The sequence below is a fragment of the Stylophora pistillata genome, chromosome 1 (genome assembly GCF_964205215.1).
Source record: "Stylophora pistillata chromosome 1, jaStyPist1.2, whole genome shotgun sequence".
NCBI classification, from domain to species: domain Eukaryota; kingdom Metazoa; phylum Cnidaria; class Anthozoa; order Scleractinia; family Pocilloporidae; genus Stylophora; species Stylophora pistillata.
Genome location: NC_142519.1, coordinates 5,904,143 through 5,924,724, shown reverse-complemented (window position 1 = coordinate 5,924,724; position 20,582 = coordinate 5,904,143). Strand labels below are relative to the sequence as shown.

The window sequence follows — 20,582 nt, the reverse complement described above, 5'->3', positions numbered from 1 at the left end:
CAAGTCAAACAATTGATCTCTGTTATCTTTTACAGGAATTGCTGTAAGTGGATTAATTCTACGGCTAAAGGCGAAGGAGTTGAGCAGTGATCCAGACTTCAAAGCCTCACTGGGTTGCTACCAGAGATGGAAAAAGCGCCATTCCATCAGCCTTCGCACTAGGACAACCCTGGCCCAGCGACTCCCACAAGATCTGGAAGAAAAGATCATCCTGTTCCATCGGTTCGTGATCGCACTTCGGCAGCGGTATGGCCATTCGCTCTCCAGGCTGTTCAATATGGATGAAACTCCTATGCGATTCGAGCTTCCGTCGAGCAGAACCAACAATGATTTACATGTACCTACCCTTCGTGATCTCGGAAATTTGTGTTTGTTGATAATCGCTCGGCTTACAGTCGAATAAACATTGAATTTCGAATCTTGTTAAGCACCCTTAAATATTTTTTGGCGAAAATACACGGCTATAAGCCGAACCCCCTTCCTTGGCGAGAATTTACCTGTTCTCAGTTTGATTTGTTGGAAAAATCGCTCGGCTTATAGGCGAATAAATACGGTAAATCAACTTTGCCTCCACGCACTTCGGAGGAATCTGATAACAAATATTTCACAGAGGCCAAAAATGTTTTTCGTCAGAAACATAGCACTATGATTGGGTTTTACTGTGATTACATTTTGATCGACATGTAACGTTGCCCATTGGAGATATATGCAATTAAAAAAGCCTAATTTTCGGTCTCTTAAAGTTGTCGCGTGACATGGTTGATTATGAAATGCTCTCGATTGGCGAGGATGATTTGAAATCAATCCAACTTTGAACCTTTGATTGCTTTAGGTTCAAAAAATTGTTGGATGAAATGAGATTAAAATCCACCGCATTCTATCAGTGTGCGAGATCTTTTTTGGAAGTGCAATTTTAGGGCTAATTTCGGGGTTTTATCCCTGGGATTTGAGGTGAAAGCCCTTGTACCCCGGGGATTAACCGGGAGCCCAAACTACTTTGGACTCTTGAATAACTTTATGATTACCCTGGTCCCAGAGGTTCTCTTCTCTCTACCGGAGTAGGAGAATTCGGCGCGAAGCGCCGACCAACGAGCTGCAAAGCAGCGAGCGGAGAGAACCTCTGGTCAGGACCGTCGAGAATCTCACTTTCATGCCACCAAGCTTCGGGTGACAGCCATCAATCACGCCCCTTTCCGACAACTAAGCAGAGGTATTTTACCCCCCCCCCCCCGAGGTATTTTAGCACTTTACTCTGATTGGTTGTCGGAAAGGGGCGTGATTGATGGCTGTCACCCGAAGCTTGGTGGCATGAAAGTGAGATTCTCAACGGTCCTGACCAGAGGTTCTCTCCGCTCGCTGCTTTGCAGCTCGTTGGTCGGCGCCTCGCGCCGAATTCTCGTACTCCGGTAGAGAGAAGAGAACCTCTGGGACCAGGGTACTTTATGATCTTAATCATCTGTGAAAGTTTGAGAGAAATTGGTGAGATGGCGTGTGTCACGCCTGCCTGGTCCTCTCGTAAAGCCTGCATTGTTTGATTGCCCTCACCTTGTACTTCCTTCTTACGCCATTGACGTAAGACATTGTTTGCATTTAGTCATTATCAATTAACATGGTCGGGTGAAACTTTCCGAAAGAACACCTTTACTACGGTGAGACTGATTAAGAAACTTTGACATCGCGTAAACTTCTGCTTGAATCATACTTTTAAGGAAATCCTAGCTGGCAGAAATGGGTTAGTGACAGCATGCGTTGAATCGGTCGTTATTTCATGAGAAGTTACACAGCTGCTACGAAATGAATCACTCACAAAAAAGGGCGCTGTCATGATTGTTAAGAGTGACGCTGAAGAATATCAGAGGGCGAATGATTGGTAGTGTGTAGCGCACATCGACCAATCAAACTACGGTTTTTTGACAAGCATTAATATTGTTTCAGATCAAGTTAAACTCGTTTCGGGCGCGTCATATTCGGGCGCGTTGTTCACTTTGTTCCGAAGACTCGTAGTTATCACAGTTTACAAGCTATTACAGTGCTGACAAGGAAGACTCCAACGACGCGAAGGTAAAAACGAAACATGTCGCCGAAAGTAATGAACTTGGCACTTGTGATGTTCCTCATTTTCTTGCCAATGGGTACGTAGATACTTCATATTAATCAATGATAAAGATTTTCATCACTAGTTACTTCCTGTCTCGAGTTCTGCGACGCTGCCATGCTGTTGTACCAGTATGATGTTCGTTAAGGGCTCATTCATTTTAAAGCTTCTCCTTTGCGGGAGAAATACAATATTTACATACTTGGAGCTTTATCGAGTGAAGTTTTAGCTTCTTTCGCTAGCTGTGTTATATAGCCATTAAAGTGTCTTAAAATGTTGAGTCGCGATTCAAAAGGCAGTTCTCCCGCGTGTCAAGTTGTTAGACTAATTTTGATTTGTCATGAGTAATGCTCAAATACACTTACAAAACATTTGATTATTGAGTTCCGCACTTTGTGCAGCCTGATCCGAAAGATAAACAGAACCTCGCTAGCCTTAGTTTTCGAAGACCGAGGATCTAGAGAGGTTTATACAGAAACGAAACTTTTCGCGTTGATAACGTATTATAGAAAATGGGATAAGTATGTGCATGTGAATATCGTCAATGTTTAGCGAGGTTTTAGCTCATAGAGTCTCAGTAGTTTGCTGACACGCACGTAATTTAAACCGAAAGGCTAAACAGATAATTCCAGTTGCTATTCGATACTATACCACGAGGTCTTAATTTTCCGGTTTTCGAGTTATTTTCATGTGCGGATGCACATTCAGGTAGTTCTAGTGAGTTTAGAAGTTTTATTGAAAAGTTGTCTTTAATTTGAAAACTGCATTTTCTTTGGGAGTGATGGTTTTTAAAACTACATATGCCGTAGCCTACGTTAAATGATTATTTTCCGCTCTTTTCACGCTAAAATTAACCCCTTTTTTGGCTGGGTTAGGCTCAGGAGCGGATATTTATCTACCGACCCTTGCTCCTTCGCCCCAAATGTCCATAGCATAAGGGAATACAAAGCACTTAATCGTAACTAAATATGCATGTTTCGCCTAGTTGTTATGTAGTGTTAACGGTTTTTCAAATATTCTGTAACTGACGATGATGTTCGTAACATCAAAACATGTCTTCGAAATTAAAAAATGTCGTACTCTTCTTGAAGATAACGATTTGCTTTCTGCTGTCTCGACCTTTTGGAATACAAAGAACAGCTTTATCACAAGACGTTAACTTATACGGAAAATATCTGAGGAAGATATAATCATCTGACATTTTCTGAAACTTTTCTCCCAAATCCAGTGATTTCCCGTGAATGTTTTGAGTGTCTCAGTACAACCTCCTGGAAGGACTGTGATGCCAATCGACGCCGAGTCACATGCTTAACTTCGACGCAGTGCCTCAAAGCCAACGCTCACAGCTCCAAGGAAGACGTATATCTTCGAGGCTGCGCGCGCACGTGCTATGCCTCAAGTGTTTCCGTCTGCCGGGAGCCTGGTGTCACTTGTAACGTGGACTGCTGCTCCAGGGACTACTGCAATGGCGTTAACAGTCGTATGGCCAGCACCCTCGTCATGATGGCCTCCGCTGTAATTTTTTTCTTGTTTGGCTATTAAATCTCTTTTGAACACAATTACAGTAGCATTCAAATGGTGTTGTAGGGTTTGGAATTTTAATGATCGACATAAATTCGTTATAAGCAAGTTCCAGATGTCAGTGCAATTTTCGAAGTAGTTTTTAATATTAATTTTTCATAAATTTTGTCATCTTAGTTAATGATAGTTATTCCATGTCAGGACGCAAGGTCAATAAACATTTTATTTCTTTGTGACATACTACGTACATCAGTATACATCAATATTTACCAGTCAGATGAACCAATACTTTAACTGCAACTATTTATTGCTACTAAATGAATAGAAAAAGAAAGAAGATGAAAAAAAAATGCGCTGAAAAAACTCAGCGTCTACTGACTCAGCAACGGATACCAAAAATCGGTTCCCAGTCTTCATATTTTGAAGAAAAAAATATTATTTGTCGATCCCACTTTAAATCTATCTGTCATCGTTGCCCCCGCTCTAAACAGATACTGAGAATTTTATTCCACACAACATTTTAGCGAAGACCTAGATTTTCGCCATCATGTGCTTTATTTTTAGAGAGTGTTTTGATTAGAATTACAAAAAAAAAAAAAAAAAATTGGATAGTTTTTGGAGCTTAAAAAAAGGTCTTCAGTGCGAATTGATGGAAAATGACTAAAACTGGTTTAAGGGAAACCATGCCATTAAGTGTCCCAGGTCAATATAGACTACAGATTGACAAATCAAAAATATAATAGTGATTGTGGTAATTAAGAAATGAACTCCTTAGCACGTCAAGTTCTGTGCATAACTTACACGCTTGAACAATATCAATGTAAAATCACTGAAAGTTCACCGCTTAAAGACAATGATCTTTGACGCCCTTGACGAGGTAAACCGTAGAGACATCTCTGTTCTAGCCATAAAAAAGATAAAATGAAAATAAGCATCTGGTAAGTACAACGGATTTCATTCCTGATTTTTCGCGTACGTACACGAACGTCGGGGTTGCAAAAGGATAGCAAATTACATTTTTGTAGAGCGTTCATTGCCTATTTTTCTAGTTTATTCCCTTCATCATTTGCATATAGCATTGACTGAGAAATTTTTTGCGCTTCAGATCCCAGCCTTAAGTCGCTCGTGATTAAAGACAATTTTATATAGGAAGACTTAATTAGCGCTGCTTTCCATAAATTTGGTGTCAAATTGCTTTTTAAAGTAACAAATTTCACCTTGACTGTTACTTTTGAGCTGCTCAAATTGCGAGCTAAGTATAACAGAGGCATATTTATGAACAATAGCCTCCATCTGGCGCGAAAATATGCACGGATATTTATCAGTATCAGTTTATAATCCTTCAATTTCGCGCGGGCGAAATGTTTACCGCGACAATTTACTGACTGCTGCTAAGGATGCTTATTTTTCAGTGTTTTCTGGTACGATTATATAAAAAAACACAAACGTCTCTTCTTCTGTAAGAATAGCTAAACGTTCTCTCATCTTGAACTAAATTTTAAATGAATAAAATACTTCTATAGTCACGGTAGTAGACTTAGGGTTTAAAAACTGCGGAATATCACTATGGGTATATCCTTGGAAACCCCAGATTTAGCTGGACATATTTGATCATGTGATGCGTTTAGACCAATCGCTCGCGAGAAAAAATATTAAATGGATTATAGAGAATAAACATTTAGTAAGCACCTACCCTTCTCCCCATTGCCCTTCGAGCTTTATACTCATCACCAATCGCTCGCGCCCGTTGCCTGCAGCGGGTAACGCTTGGGAAGGAATCAGTATTGGGCTTGGTCAGTGAACGAGTGTTTTGAAACAGATGTTCACCCAAACCTACCAATGCTGTCTATCAATAAATTAGCTTGGCTTGGTAAACCTATCATCTAAGACAGACTTTGTAGTTTGTCGATTTGCCTTTTCAGTTTGATAGTTGAAGGAAAATTGTTTATTGTTTTGCGATCACACGGACTGTTTCATTTCCATTTGAGCTATCAGCAGAAACCCCTTCTTCATCATCGTCACCACATCCCCTTTCAAGTCAACCGAAATTAATATGCATATCATGATGGAGGGCGGATGTGTGATTCTGTGCTACCCAGTTATTGGACTTGTACTCCTCTTGTGTCTTGTTCATACCTCGAGGAAAGATGAACAAGACTACTCTTTTACCAATGAGTGCTTTGGTCTACGTTTCCCGCACTCTACGTCGGTTAAAGTGGCAAACTGGGATTCGAGACCCTGTACAAAATGGCGGGCACACGTGCATGTCACTATTAGAGTGAAACGAGCAAACGTTACTACAGCCTATTATGCCAATTCAACCTCGACTTTTAGACCTGTTATACATCTGTTACATGATGTTGAACTTAACCCTGGACCAGCAAACAGCTCTATTAGAAACAAGTCTGAAAAGTCAAATGGCAATGTGAAGATTGCACATCTTAACGTTCGCTCGCTTAAATGCCGTGAGGATTTCGTTCTTGTAAAGGAAGCGGTACTGGAAAATAAGTTTGACATATTTACCGTATCCCAAACATGGCTCAACAGTTCAGTTACGGATTTGGAAATAGAAATTCCTGGCTATGTTATCTATCGTATCGAGCGACAGGCGAAGATTGGCGGTGGAGTATGTGCTTATGTCTCACGAAATTACAGGACGGAGTACTTGAACGATACATCTCTTATCACGGCCTCTGGCTCTCACCAACTGTGGCTAAAAATCCACGTCAGGAACATGAAGTCTTTCATTGCCTGTACAACCTATAGACCACCGGACACATCGTTATCTTGTTTCGATTCAGATCTCACAGAGAACTTCATTTATGCCTCGTTGTTCAATGTTCCAATTTATCTATTGGAAGATTTGAACTGCAGACTTGATGATAGCAACGATCCCGGAGCTAATGCCCTTGTTAATTTCTGCCGTTCCTATGAATTGTCAATACTGATCAACACGCCAACACGAGTTACAGAGACTTCGAATTCAATTCTAGATGTTATCCTTGCATCGGACACGAGACAAGTTCAAACGGCTACGGTTGTGGAAAGCTCGATTAGCGACCATGACTTGGTTTATGTCACCTTAAAATTGAAGAAGGCGCGCTCCAAACCCGTCTATATTACAACCAGAAGTTTTAAACACTACAGTCCTGTTGATTTTAGCAACGACGTATCACTGACACCATGGTCCATAGTTGATGTTTTCGACGATGTCGAGGACAAACTTTATGCACTTGATTCGCTATTTACTGAGATACTCGACCGCCATGCTCCAGTTAAAACCTTTAAAGCACGCTGTAACCAAATCCATGCGTAACAGACAACATCCGTGGATTGATGAAGACCCTGGATGATTGGCGTAAGAAAGCAAAGAAAAAAAATTATCCGCTATCCTGGACTGCCTACAGATATTTGTTGCCGAGCAATTCCAGAGGAATCCAAATAACACCAATAATATCTGAAAAGCAATTCGCCAGTGCATCCCCAGTAAATCTACATCTCAGCGAACATACAGTAATAGCGACAAAGCTGTTGCAGACGAATTTAATCAGTTTTTCGTATCTGTTGGTCAGAGCACTGTTGACAAAATTACGTCCCTGGCTAATGAATGCAACCTAACACTTAATCAGAATTATTTTGTACCGAGACAATACGCTCTCTCTGACCAGTTTACACTGAGTACCATTGATTATAAACAAATAGAACGTATAATAGCAGCGATGCCTTCAAACAAGGCCCCAAGGATAGACAAAATTCCGATTCGTGTCATCACTGATTGTCTTAATCTAATTGTTCACCCAATAACGTCTATTGTTAATGCATCCTTTCAAAACTGTGTTTTTCCATCAAAATGGAAAACAGCCGTGGTTAAACCAATCCCAAAAGAGGGCGACCAGGAACAGGCAAACAATAATAGACCCATCTCACTTATACCAGTCTTATCAAAGGTTTGCGAAAGGGTAGTACATAATCAGCTCACCTCGTATCTGCAATCGAATGACACCCTATCAAAGAGCCAAAGCGGTAACAAGAGATGGCATTCGTGCGAAACGTCTGTGATTGAAACAACTGACACAATTCTTAACGCCATTAACAAAAAGAAGTTAACGGCAGTTGTTCTATTAGATATGAGCAAAGCCTTCGATAGCGTCAATCACGACACGTTAATTTTAAAATTGCAAGATGTCGGAATTTCCAGTGACGCTCTCCAATGGTTTCGTATTTACCTAAGCAACAGGACACAAGTAGTGCGAATCCATTCAACGCTATCTGAGCCTTTGTCTGTGACCAACGGCGTCCCTCAAGGAAGTATCTTAGACCCACTACTATTTAGCATATATACGAACGATCTTCCATCGATCCCACAGAAATGCAGCACTCAGAGTTATGTAGATGATACGAAACTCATCACTTCCTTCGAACTTAAAGACAACCTGGATGCAACTGCTGATTTGGAAGACGACTTGTTTAAAATAGGAGAATGGTGTTCCAACAACCAATTGTTACTTAACCCTAGCAAAACCAAGCTGATGATATTTGGCAGCAGGCAAATGCGTGCAAAACTGCAATTTCGCTCCCTTTCCTTTATCGGTGAGGACATCGTCCCCGCAGACACCGCCAAAGACCTTGGTGTGATTTTGGATTCTAATTTAACTTATGATGAACACATAATTAAGACCGCTTCCTCGTGCATGTCCCGCCTCGGCAAAATAAACCGTGTCAAGCATGTTTTCGACAAACGTACACTTTTGATGATTATTAATTCCTTAGTTTTCAGCAGGTTATTTTATTGTTCCAATGTTTGGTCAAATACCTCAAAATGTAATGTCAACAAGTTACAGGCGGTGCAGAACTTCGCATGCCGTATTGTTAGCAGTGCGCGTAAATTTGACCACGTTACACCAATTCGCAAGGAACTAAATTGGCTTTCAGTTCAAAGCCAGCTTTACTACCGGAACGCTACTATGGCCTTTAAATGCATGACTGGTCAGGCCCCAGAATACCTCTCATCAAAATTCATAAAGCGAGCCGAGGTTAGTCGACGTAGCACCAGAAATTCGCAGCTTTTGCAAATTCCATTCTTTAGAACAGCTTGCGGTCAGAGAATATTTTTCTATAGAACTGTAAACTTATGGAACTCTTTGGATAATTCCTTTAAACTGTGCAGCTCCGTTAATGTTTTTAAAAATCGTTTAAGGACCAAATTACTCAAAGAGTTGTAATTTTATATATGTATTTGTATACTTTTATTTTTCTTTTAGAACACTCAGATTTTAAAACATCTTTAATTGTAAATAGGATTTTTTAATTGTAAATAGGATTATTTTTATAACATTGTCTTTGAAAAGCCCCCTTGGGGAAAGTCAATAAAGTATGTATGTATGTATGTATGTATGTATGTATGTATGTATGTATGTATGTATGTATGTTTGTATGAATGTGGTCAATTCCTGTTCGTGGAGTTCCTATATTTCTTTGCCGTATTCTTGGTGGGCTTTGCAAGCAACGTTTTGCTCATTTTGACAAGTTATAAGAAAGGGAATAATTCTAAATACCAGAGCAAGAACCACAATGACTATCTGGCTCACTGCTCCATTGCAAACTTGATCTTGATGGTCAGAATGCCCTTGGATATCATCAGCTTCACAACAAATGGATCTTGGTTTTTCAGGGAGTTTTTCTGCAGGTATATCCGAGTTTTAATAACATTCCACACTCTCAATATGATAATTTCAATCTACTTTCAAAGGAACTTGACTAAAGTGCTCTTGTTCGTTCATGATGAGTTCTTCTCAATGTAACTTGATTAAATTTAAAATCTTGTTTTTACTTCACTATTAATTTTCGTGTAGTCTTTTCTGAGATATGCATCCGTACACGTGACTGAGATAACTCGCCAACTTTCAGTTCTGTTCAATCACTGATCAGGATTTGTAGTGTGCTGTTATCGCGAATATGTTTTTGTTTTCTATCTTTTTCCTCGCTTTGACAAATATATTGGTTTTTTTTCTTGTCAAAGAAGCGACAGTTTTGTTCGTCAAGTTTTATGAACCATTTTAGAAGGGTAATAGTTAGCTTAGGCAGCTTCAAGGTGGGAGCAATATTTCTTCCCGATTGGCGGCAAATGACGGAAAGATCTAATTTTCGTGCGAGCTCGAAAATTTGCATGTTTATTAAAGGCCAAATCATAACAAGTGTAAATGATTCTCTGCGTGTAGTATGGATAAGAAAGAAGATGCTAGAAAAAAATGAAAAAATAGCAATGTGTGTCTCACTTTTCGAGGACACTAGACGAGGACAGCTGGTCTGAGTATTCATTATCGCATGCACCTCTGTGACTCGACTCTTGAATTTTTTTTCTCTTTTAGTATGTTTTTTTTCTTTTTACCACAATGAATTGGAGGGATACTATGATACGTTTTAGCTGAAAAATCAATATAAAACCGAAGAAAAATAGGGAATTAACGTTGTGCCGAGAAACCACTACAGATAACTAGCGCGTGGCTTTCTCGAAAACAAAGTCATAGACGGGAACGAACGAAGGTCTGATAAAAAACCAAAAGTATACACTTAGGCACCTCAAAGGATTGAATAAATCTGTGAACAAATAAGCTTTCTTTTGTGGGGGACATTCAGCAGCGTGGCTTGTTTACAAACGTTCCTCGATATTTGAGGTAGTGAGGCAGCCGAAGATTCCCTTTTCGGTTGGACAATTTGCTGTAAAAATCGCTTGCGTCGGCTCAAAATGCCAGCGGCTTTTTCCTACCACTTCGTTTGAGGAACCTACCCAGGTTTGGATGGAACTCTTGAGGTTAAGGCCGACTTTTTTCGGAGGAACACCAAACGTCGACTTCCTAAATGACTAAAACTTAATTTCTTCACATTTCATTTTCAGCTTACACTTTTTCGTCGAACATGCGACTTACATTGCCATAGCAACCCACATCATGAACATGGTGCGCGATGCTTACACCCCATTTGGCTTTCCCACGCAACCCTCTTCCTGCACAACTAACTGGGTCGTGGCGTTGGTGTTCGCGTTCCCCCTGTTCTTCACCTCTCTTGCAAGAACGCCTGGGGGGTGCACACGGTGCACACTGGTAACCAATAGTTTGGGACAGATGCCAGTGTTCCAGTGGACTGAGTTCCTGTGCGTGGCCGTCTTGCCTCTGGTGGCGGTTTGCTTTTACAGTAACAAGTTTGGCGAGTACCCAAATTACGAAGCCCTCCACAAAACTGGTAAGTATGATCGTAGCTCATCACTTTGACTCAGAAAAGATCTTCGCACGGTCTTACGTTATGTTTATACACGTTAAGCTCCGGGGATTGAGGTGCGTGCTGGCCTGGTGGTTACCGCGGTAGGGTTTTAGTCAAAAGAAGTCCATTTTCAAGTACAGGCCAGTCTTTCCAGCCAGAAGTAAAAGTGGGTGTAACCGTGCTGGATGTGCCAAGGATATCCGACTGAATGCTTAGTTCTGACCCCTGACCCTGACCTGTGATAGACTTGCATTTCGGGGGGGGGGGTAACAGTCCACTCAGTTACGCAAAGCTTTGAAGAAACTGGGAAAGCCTTTAGGGCCTTAAGGGCCTTTAGGCTCGCAAGTAGACTTAACCTTTGCTTAAATATGTGGGATGTAGGGATTCTCAAATGATAGCCAAGGATTGATTGTCGAGTCATACTCCTTGAAAGTGTTTGGTTTGCCACTAAAGTGGGCCACTTCTGTTGAAGCATCAGCCCAACTGCTTGATTTTGATTTTATAGTTTGATGAAGCCCAATTCAATCAGATTCGTTTATCCATCACAGAAAATCAATTTCATGGACAGGGTAGTGAAAGCAACGAGTACAACAAAAATTTGAAAGCCTAGCTCTCTCTTACACTTAGATTTCTTTCAATACCAGAATTTTTTAAACTTAATACAAAAAAAAGATAATTTTGCAATTCTATCCACAGACCCAGATGACCACGTACAATGGCCAAACAAAGACGAATCTACGCAAGATTTGTCTCGCACTGGCAACAGCCATTCTTATCTGTGCCAGTCCAGCGCGGCTGACCGAGATTGTGGATGGAAACTTTGAATTGTGGCCCGGAAACCAGATCATTTTCTTCTTTATTCCTCGGTTGCTGATTTATGGACAGACCATGTATTCGCTGGAGTGTGTGTCTTTTACTTTCCAAGCTTCTATCAAGAGGCCAAGACTGCTACAAAGAGAATATGCGGTTGCCACACCCACCGTCTTATTCGGTAGAACCTCACTGAACAGAAAATTGACAAATCTTTTCTATTTCTGCCCTTATTTAGTTTCGTCTTAATAGTGTTCAGCTTGCTAACCTTTTCATTTTAATCAACTTGTTAAGAGCTCAGTTTTCATTTCCAACTCGTAAACTGCTCGTGGTAATTTGATTTGATTTTTTCATTTATGGAGCAATTTTCGTCGCTATAGCCTTCACTCGTTAGATCTAGAGAAATAAAGTCAAATTTTCATAACTCGGCTGTGAGCTATGTTGTTACAGCTCAGAAGAATGTACTTTCATGATTTATAGGAAAACGACCACTAAGACCGCACGTACTTAGGTTAATTTGTAAAAAAGTAGATCACAACCTTCTATTTTCTCTTTGGTCGGAATCTGTGTTTAAAATTCTTTCTTCATCCGCATGGGCGTTTTCTTTTCACCGGCAAGAGTTACAGGAATATCTATGAATATTAAAAGGCCCTGTGTCGGAAAAGTGACGTCAGCCTTGTAACCTCGCAACGCGAAACCAAGGGTGGTCTTTACGATATTGTGGTTTTGTAAAAGAAGGGGCGAAGATCGACGCGGTACGAAGCGTGTGACGACTAGAATAAAGATAGGAAAAAAACTACGCGAGTAACTAGTGTTGCTGTACTGGGATTTCCAACACCTGAGATGAGTTAGCTAACATTCTCTGAAACTTTCACTCAGAGATTATCTGGCGGAGTTAATTGAGTTCGTGGAAACGTCACTTTAATCAACAATATCAAGATAAAACAAGCTCTCACTATAAAATGATGTTTTAGCTCCAGGAGGAAATATGCAGGTAAATTCAAAGTTTGTTATGCTGGTAAATTAGAATGAAGAACCTGGTAAAACCCGGTTACTATGGGGTGAGGTATCATATTTTGAAAGAGGGGGAATGTTGTTTTTTCTCAAGGAATATCTAAATGATATTTAAAGACAATTGCTTATTTCTATTTAGCCAATATCACTGAAAATGTTGTTCACTGCGGTGACAGCGCGCCAAAACAAACCAATAACAGAAAACCAAGGTGCTTAAAATAGCAACTCCGGATCCTAAACGTTCGATCTCGTCGCCTGAAGAAGACTAATAGTAGAGCAGTTGAAACGTCACGATCAGTAAATTGATAGCTTGACTCCATATCGTGAGACAAACGACTGCACGTTTCATTTATCTTCTATCCTACTATAGCCGCTGGGCGAATTACGACATGAACGAGGAACCAATATCGAATGTGCGAAGGCTGGACTAATTTTTTCCCGGCTTCTTTTCTTTTCTTCAATTGCTTTAATCTCACCTTACCGCTAAAGCTTGTTTCTTTGCTTTATTTACCATCCACGGGTCAAAATCAATGATTTCATTTCGTTAATCGAACTGTACTTTACATTTCCGTGCCATTTAAAATGTTAATGGCTCTCTTGACCTCAAATATGTCTTTGTATCCTCACTTACGCAAGCTCTAGAATTATGTTGTGGAGAAGTTATGCTCAGCACTTGCGTCAAGGAATCCAGACCAAAAAAAATTAGAAAATATTATTTTCCGTTCGAAAATCAAAGCAGCAGTACCTGGATGAATTAGAATAGTCAATTTGGTGTCGTTTGATAAAAGTGTAGGTGATTTGAATTACAAGTAACATCAGTGTCTGTGGAAGATCTAGGATATTATAACTGGGGGAGGGGGGAATACGAACAATAGCAGAAGAAAACCGGCCGATAAAGGAGTGTAGGGTGTTCTCTCCTGGAATTCTACTTCTAAGATAGGCTTTCGGGAAATACGACGCCACTTAGGGACGGACCATTATTTTTCTGGAGGGGGGTATGAGAAATTTTCTGCTGCAAGCGTTTTTTTTTTTTTTTTAATATATACATCTCCGAGATCCGCAAACATTTTTTCCCAATATCATCTTCGTGCAAACAATTCTTTTTCCATTTTTCTTTTGGCTGAATATAACCATTGCCTTATTGAACTATTTTACGAAGAACGTAATCAATAGTGCTATAGCCACTTATTTTGTCGATATACACTCCACTCATCTTTTAAATTTTTTTGGCAGCTATTGACGCAAATAAAGGGCATACGACAGGCCCACATTGTGTCAACTCTTATACTAATGCTTCAATTTATCACTTTATTTTTTTAAATTTTGGTAATAATATTTTTTAATATCTTACCTGACTTCTCTACAGATATTTTTTTCCCTATCACGCCTGCTAACAATTTATTTTGTCTTTTCAGACCCTACAAAATAGTTTTTTCAATATTTCTCATACCCCTTCTCCAGTAAAATAATGGTCCGTCCCATAAGTCACTCTAATAATAAACCAGCCTCAATTTTTCAGGTCTAAATTTTACTCTTTTGCATCAAGATATTGCCAAACGATCCTTTGAAAGGTTGTCAATTATGTATTCTTGCAATACTTGAAGTTCTCAGCTCTATTTCTAAATGAATCACTAATTGATTATGATGACATTTTGTTGTTGCAGTCTCTATCAGTTTCGAAGGTCCTGGGAAATTGTGAAAGTTGTAAAATTTTGTGGAAGGTTGTGTTTGACTGGTAACGAGAGTAAGATTTGATTCGATTACTTATATGTAAAACGGAAATTCGAGAAACATTGGTTTCGAGAAATCGAATTTTTTTAACCAATTATTTGAGTGACAAATAACGTATCAAAACAAATTGGAGAATGTTTAGAAATACATTTGATAATAAAAATTAACGGTAAAAAACTACGACGTTTCGAAGTCTGCATGACCTCATTATCAAGTAAAATGTTAAAACTGATGTAAAATTGTAGCTCAGAGATTATATACAAATAAAATGTGATAACTTCATTAGAATAATGAGCGTTCATTGTTATTGGTGTTTAGCATGTCAGATCGCGCTCATTATTCTAATGAAGTTATCACATTTTATTTGTATATAATCTCTGAGCTACAATTTTACATCAGTTTTAACATTTTACTTGATAATGAGGTCATGCAGACTTCGAAACGTCGTAGTTTTTACCGTTAATTTTTATTATCAAAACAAATTGGCCAATCAAAATTCCTTAGCTCTAGAATCTACTTGTTATCATTGGAGCTCATTGAACGATATTGAAGTGATCCGGCCGGTGACCCGGTTCGCAGTCGGCAGTTGTTGTTTTCCCCGACACGTCTCGGTTGCACTGGTTCAAGGTTGAAGTGGTTAGAACGAGTTTAAAGGGTAGCAACATGTCCATTTTCCGACTTGTGACAATTTGTGTGATCTTCATTCTTCTACCAGAAGGTAAGTAGTCTAATTGAAAACAAATTCAAAGGCTCAAATGAAAATGAAATTTTAACCGACGGGAATTCATTTAGGTCGCCGAAAAAAACAAGGCACTTCTTGATGAAATTAGACCAATGATGCTTTAAATAGATGAAAACAACAAATCAATATCAAATATCTCCTTCAATCGTGCCGATCAAGGGCTTTCAGCGCAAGTTTAAGTTTATTTGTAGTGGCCTTGCAGATTCCAAAACATGTCGTTTGCATGTCAATAAAATATGCGGATTTTTTCGATTCTTTAGTTAAGCACACATTATTCTTGACCGTTGTACCTTAACTGTCGCTTTCTTTGATTGATCGATTGAAACAATATCCGTAGTCCACAAAAAACTCTTAATCAAGGATAAATAGTAAAAATGTATTATTTGTCCAGCAAACAAACTTGTTCCCACTTTTGTACCATATGAGACAGTTTATCATTAGAACACTTTATGCGAGTACAAAGTCAATCCAGAACGTGAAAGACTGTTTGGATCTTGAGGATAATTAATGAAGATTCCATAGCGAGTTGAAAATTGAGAATCTTTGACCAGGTGCTGATTCAGAATTATCACAATCAAACCACTGGAATTAGTGAAAGTTCATCGTGATTTTGTTATCACTATTGGTGAATTTGCGATATTTAGCTACCTTAATCATTGAGATCGACGAAACTGACATATGCGATATGCGATAAAGATTTTTTGCCGCTAAGAGCCCATGCAAAGTTTAAAAGCTTGGGTAACCTGTGGTATCATTTGAAAAGAGGATCTGGGAAGAGTTCTGAGCGACTCTATCTGGTAGAGCTGCAAAGTCTCCCTTCCCCACTCCACAAAAGCAGTTTTTTGTATTTTGTCTTGATGTTTTCTCATTTTGGCAGCTGTCTCAAATACTTTACGCTAGGGTCAAACAGTCATCAGCGAGGGATAATCGCTTTTTCTCGACTTCCACAATTCCTTTGCACTCATCAGTTCTGGTTATCTACAATTGGGACAATCGCTAACATACTTTAAACTTTAATAAAAATTCTACGTTAAACGTGTTTTACCAGGGCGGAAGTGTACAATAGAGTGGTGAATTTTCCAATGTTGTATGGATAATGGCGATCAGCTGACACTTGACTAATTTTGTTGAATTAATGAACATTTATAAAGTGTCGACTGAAAACCATTGCAAACGCTATTGCTCAACCTTTGATAAAGGAAGATATCATTGGCCAAGAATGATAAACATGATAAAATTATAAATGACTAAAACAACTTACCAGGATGTACGAATGCCTTATTTAGTATGATTCCTTAATCCTGACATCATGAACAATTTATTGCTTTGTTCCTGTGACTTTTCACTACATTTAATGTCACTACATAAGCATAAGGGCCGCAATCGACAACAAGTCGGGCAAACCAAACCAAAGACCGAATACCAACATCAGAAAGTTTAAATTTTTCAGTCCATCCTCTCTTTTGTATCTCTTTTAAAAGTTTAAGATTCTAATCTTTCTCATAGAAGATCAAATTTATTTGTGACCTCGAGATAACTCTGGAAGGATGTGGAACTTATTCGTGAGCCGAGCCTCCCCACAGTTCGGTCTGATGTTGTTTCCGGTGCGAATGACTTGCCACATTCACGCAATCTGCACGGAAATTTCTTAATGTATCTTCGTTTCCGCTGATATTGGTCTGAATTGGTATTTTATTAAAAAACAGGCTCTTTAAAATACTTTTATTACGTAACTTTTGCTGTTGTGAATTTCTGTGCAGTTCTCCACTGGGCGCGCTATCCGGTGGGTGACACGTGAATAACAACACAAGCATCTGGAGTAGCAAATAAGACGTTCTTTCTTGAGATAATTTTGGCCAACGAGAGTAATTCAATATAAGTTGGGCCTTCTAATCACCTCCTCCACTTAATTATCTTTGATATCTGGTCATCCCAATCCATTGTTTTGCATCCGAAACAGACGAAATACATTTTAGCGAAGAACGTTAAAGTAAACAGTGGGTGACGGAAATCTTGAATCCAGTCACTGTTAACCGTGATGAAATCTTATCATCAGTCAAACTCAACTACTTCATAGCAACTTCAGTTTTAAAACATATAAAATATTACCACGACCCGATCGACACCAGAAATCTACTTATTATTATCCGCAGTCTACTAGCCGGCATCAAAACGTGAGTCATGAGACATCTCATATTCGCAAACGTCATAATCTTGAGGCGCGGCTGTTGACACACACACACACAGCGGAGGTGTACGCTGACACATTTCCACGTTTCACCTGGATAAAACCGCGTCGTTTTCGGGCATTCAACCACTTTATCTATTACGTACGAGGGAGATATCTACGCGAACTTAGACGAAGATGACGCCGAATTTTTGTGTAGCGTTTTTGGGTTGTACGCTGTTGTTAGCTTTCTGTCATTGTGGTGAGTCGATATATTCAGGATTTTGAGTTATGACGTTGTTTCGATTACCGGCTGCTTTCAGTGTAGCCATTATTGTTTGGGAAAATTTCTTATTCAGGTCAAGTGAAAGAAATTTGTGTTGGCTATTCATTTTCAAATACACTCGAACAAGCGAATCGTAAAACAGTGATTGTGATTTCAAGAAGGGACTTAAACCCATATTTTCAGGGACCGATGATTGAAGGCACGGTTTTATTTATTGTTGGGAACTCGAGTTGTTGAGGGTAAATATCCACGATCGTTACACCCGAAAAAGGCAACAAATTTTCCCTTGAGTTAATTATTTATCCCGTTAGTAGACTTGAAAAATAGGTAATTGCAGTTGGTGTAGGCCGAAAGGTCAGGGATAACTTGCAAGGTTCGCTCGCAATGATTTCATTTCAGCGTGACTTTGACGAAACCTAACAATAGCATGTGATTTCAGGTGTTTGGTTTTTCTTTATTTGAAAAAACACAGAGAAAGAAGGAGAAGTTGCGAACTTTCGTGCGCTGATTTTGTTATGTATATGAATTTAGGCCGGAAAATCTTAAACAAAGTTCAAAGAAATCTGAAACACGGGGCTTATGAAATAAGAAGTGTGTTTCCGGTGTAATCTTAGACATAAGTCCATGGGAAAGGTCTTACCTTACCCCTCAGAGATGAGTGATGAGCATAGCTGAACATGAGTGACCGTAAAGTTTGATTGACGAAATGAAGAAGGAAAGAGTAAGGCTGACTCAATTGTCTTCTGCTTACCACATAGATAAGCTTGATTTCCTTGTAAAGCGGATTTTACTGATCTAATATCAGGCGTCCTTGATCTCTTGATCCTCATACTGATGCAACTCGATATTCCACGAGTAACGCAAGCGTACGTGATGTGTACGAAATGAATTTGTAAGCAATAGACCGCACTTTCTATCGTTTACTGACGTAACAACTCTAGCGGGGATATTGGAAGGGCACTCGAAAAGTTTGAAAATCACTCGCTTCCTTTCTCTGATCAGAGCTGGCTTTAGTTTACTCGGTCAAATTACCGATATGAAAAAGTGCTGTTCTCTTTGAATAGCCTTGTGTGCATCGCAAAAGTAGCAATTTAACACATTGCTGATGGATATGTATTTGCGTCTTCTCTTTAAGTTCTTATGAAGCTCTTTTTATCTCTCACAGGGAATTCTCTTCGCTGCTATAAATGTGTCGCAGGTTCTGAGAGTGAATGCAACAATAACCAAACTCTTAGCTCGTGTGAAGATGCAAACCAGCACTGTGCCACGGCAGTGTATTCTCGCTCGAAGAACGATCATACCTACCTAAAATCTTGCTTACCACCACAGTATATCAACGTATATTGCAAAGTCGCAAACCAGACAAAACCTGTGTATAACTGTTCAATTTCCTCTTGCGATAAGGACTACTGCAATGGTCCTCCACCTACAACACCAACTACGATCGCAACTACAGTTGATAACAACAGCTCCACAGAAGGCACGAACAACCGAGAATCAACGGCCTCTCCAGAAGAGCCTGGTACCCAGTCTGGCAGCCCATCCACAACTTTTGACTTAAGCACTTTGGGTATTACAATAATCTCTTTAGCTTTTTGGAACATTTTAGAGATAAGCTAAATCAGCTCACTTAATACGATGTAACTTAATGTTGATGGAATGTTGATGGAATCTATTAGAGAGGGATTTATTAATTTAACACTTTTAATCCTGAGAGTGGCCAGCATGGAATTTACATTAACACTTCTGAATCTTTCATTAAGCTCACGAGAATAACAGGAATGATCGCCAACCTAAAAGCTTTGATTGTCAAATGAATTCTCCTTGTCATTAACGAAGGGAATGTATATAGAACATTATGGAGAATATGAATACTGATGTTAGAGTGTAAAGGTTAATAAGTTGACCTATATTTAAAAGGAATATAACCCGTCTGTATATAAAACTACGCTGCGAGTACATATGTTAAAGTTTACAAACGATTAACTAAAACAATGAAGTCTGCATTTATTTTTAATGACTTTTCTCTTCAAAAATGTCTATCAGTTGTTATTTCGTCTCACTACGTTAGTCATGGTTGCTTTCCTTTCAATTTTATGTATTAATTATCAATGAAAGAAATATGAATGTCTAAGGTAACTTCATCAGATATGTTTGCTGTTTATTGTATTTTGTTTTACGACATAACTTAGATACAACGCGCCCTCTGATTGGTCAAACTTCCATTGTATATGCCTGTCTATTCATAGAAAACTGAAACTTCCTTCAACGCTGTCTAGACCTTTATGTCCGTACAAGTTCTCTCCAAGCAGATCCGCTCCGTGTACCAGGAAATCGTGATAAGTTTCTGTTCTCGCTGCCAAGTTGTCTCTACCCAGCTAGTTGTCTCCGTTGTCGTTACGTTCCCCGGGAGAGTCCAGTTGTAGGCGAAAAACCTATCGTCACAATTTGTGAAAAGCCTTTGGTTTGGAGGAAACGAATCGGACTAAACAACGACAAGATTTGATTTTTTTAACATTATCAAATATAAAATGCAGTTAAACTAACTGGTTGCTTCCGCGTTTTGAAGCGTTTTATTTTTCGGTTTAAGTGAAAGAATTTTAGAAGTTCTCGATTAGAACTTCCTAAACTGCCCGCCGTGAAGGAAAAGTTGGATGTTTTGCTTCAAGAAAATTGTATTGACAAACTAACTGGATTTTCATTTCAAGATATATACTGAAAATCTTATTTACTGATGAGAACAAAAACCCCTTGCAAGGTGAATGTGCATTCAAGATTAATGGCAATTCCTTTTGCTGTCTGAAATTTCCGCAGCTTTTACTTGATAGTTTTTGCCAAGTTTAAGAGTTTTACAGTCAAACTAAGTGAAGCGTATCCCTCAGGATTACATTAATGATTTGATTATTTGAATATTGAACCCGCTAATCGTTTCAGGAGCGCAATAATGAATTGAATATTT

The 20,582-nt window shown here is 39.2% G+C and overlaps 2 protein-coding genes and 1 long non-coding RNA gene across 4 annotated transcripts; 2 read left to right on the top strand and 1 right to left on the bottom strand.

Moving 5' to 3' along the window:
- Nucleotides 1-1,941: 1,941 nt before the first annotated feature.
- On the top strand, nucleotides 1,942-3,852 carry LOC148741002 (uncharacterized). Its single transcript, XM_088737623.1, has 2 exons — nucleotides 1,942-2,132; nucleotides 3,324-3,852. Exons 1-2 carry the CDS (start codon nucleotides 2,075-2,077, stop codon nucleotides 3,635-3,637), a joined length of 372 nt encoding a protein of 123 aa, XP_088593749.1. The 5' UTR covers nucleotides 1,942-2,074; the 3' UTR covers nucleotides 3,638-3,852.
- A 5,083-nt stretch (nucleotides 3,853-8,935) lies between these two features.
- On the top strand, nucleotides 8,936-19,772 carry LOC148741000 (uncharacterized). Of its 2 annotated transcripts, XM_088732147.1 has the most exons (4): nucleotides 8,936-9,302; nucleotides 10,512-10,855; nucleotides 11,570-12,677; nucleotides 18,789-18,862. In XM_088732147.1, the coding sequence occupies exons 1-3, from the start codon at nucleotides 8,998-9,000 to the stop codon at nucleotides 11,695-11,697; spliced, it is 777 nt and encodes a 258-aa protein (XP_088588273.1). In that variant the 5' UTR covers nucleotides 8,936-8,997; the 3' UTR covers nucleotides 11,698-12,677; nucleotides 18,789-18,862. The 2 variants fall into 2 exon arrangements, with proteins under 2 accessions (XP_088588273.1, XP_088588278.1); XM_088732152.1 differs by lacking the exons at nucleotides 8,936-9,302; nucleotides 10,512-10,855; nucleotides 11,570-12,677 and adding an exon at nucleotides 17,316-17,599 and having other exon boundaries at nucleotides 18,789-19,772.
- On the bottom strand, nucleotides 14,902-17,270 carry LOC148741001 (uncharacterized). The gene is made up of 3 exons (XR_015991384.1): nucleotides 16,432-17,270; nucleotides 15,914-16,148; nucleotides 14,902-15,155 (listed from the first exon to the last, which is right to left on the bottom strand). It is a non-coding gene; the product is annotated as an uncharacterized LOC148741001 (long non-coding RNA).
- Nucleotides 19,773-20,582: the final 810 nt, after the last annotated feature.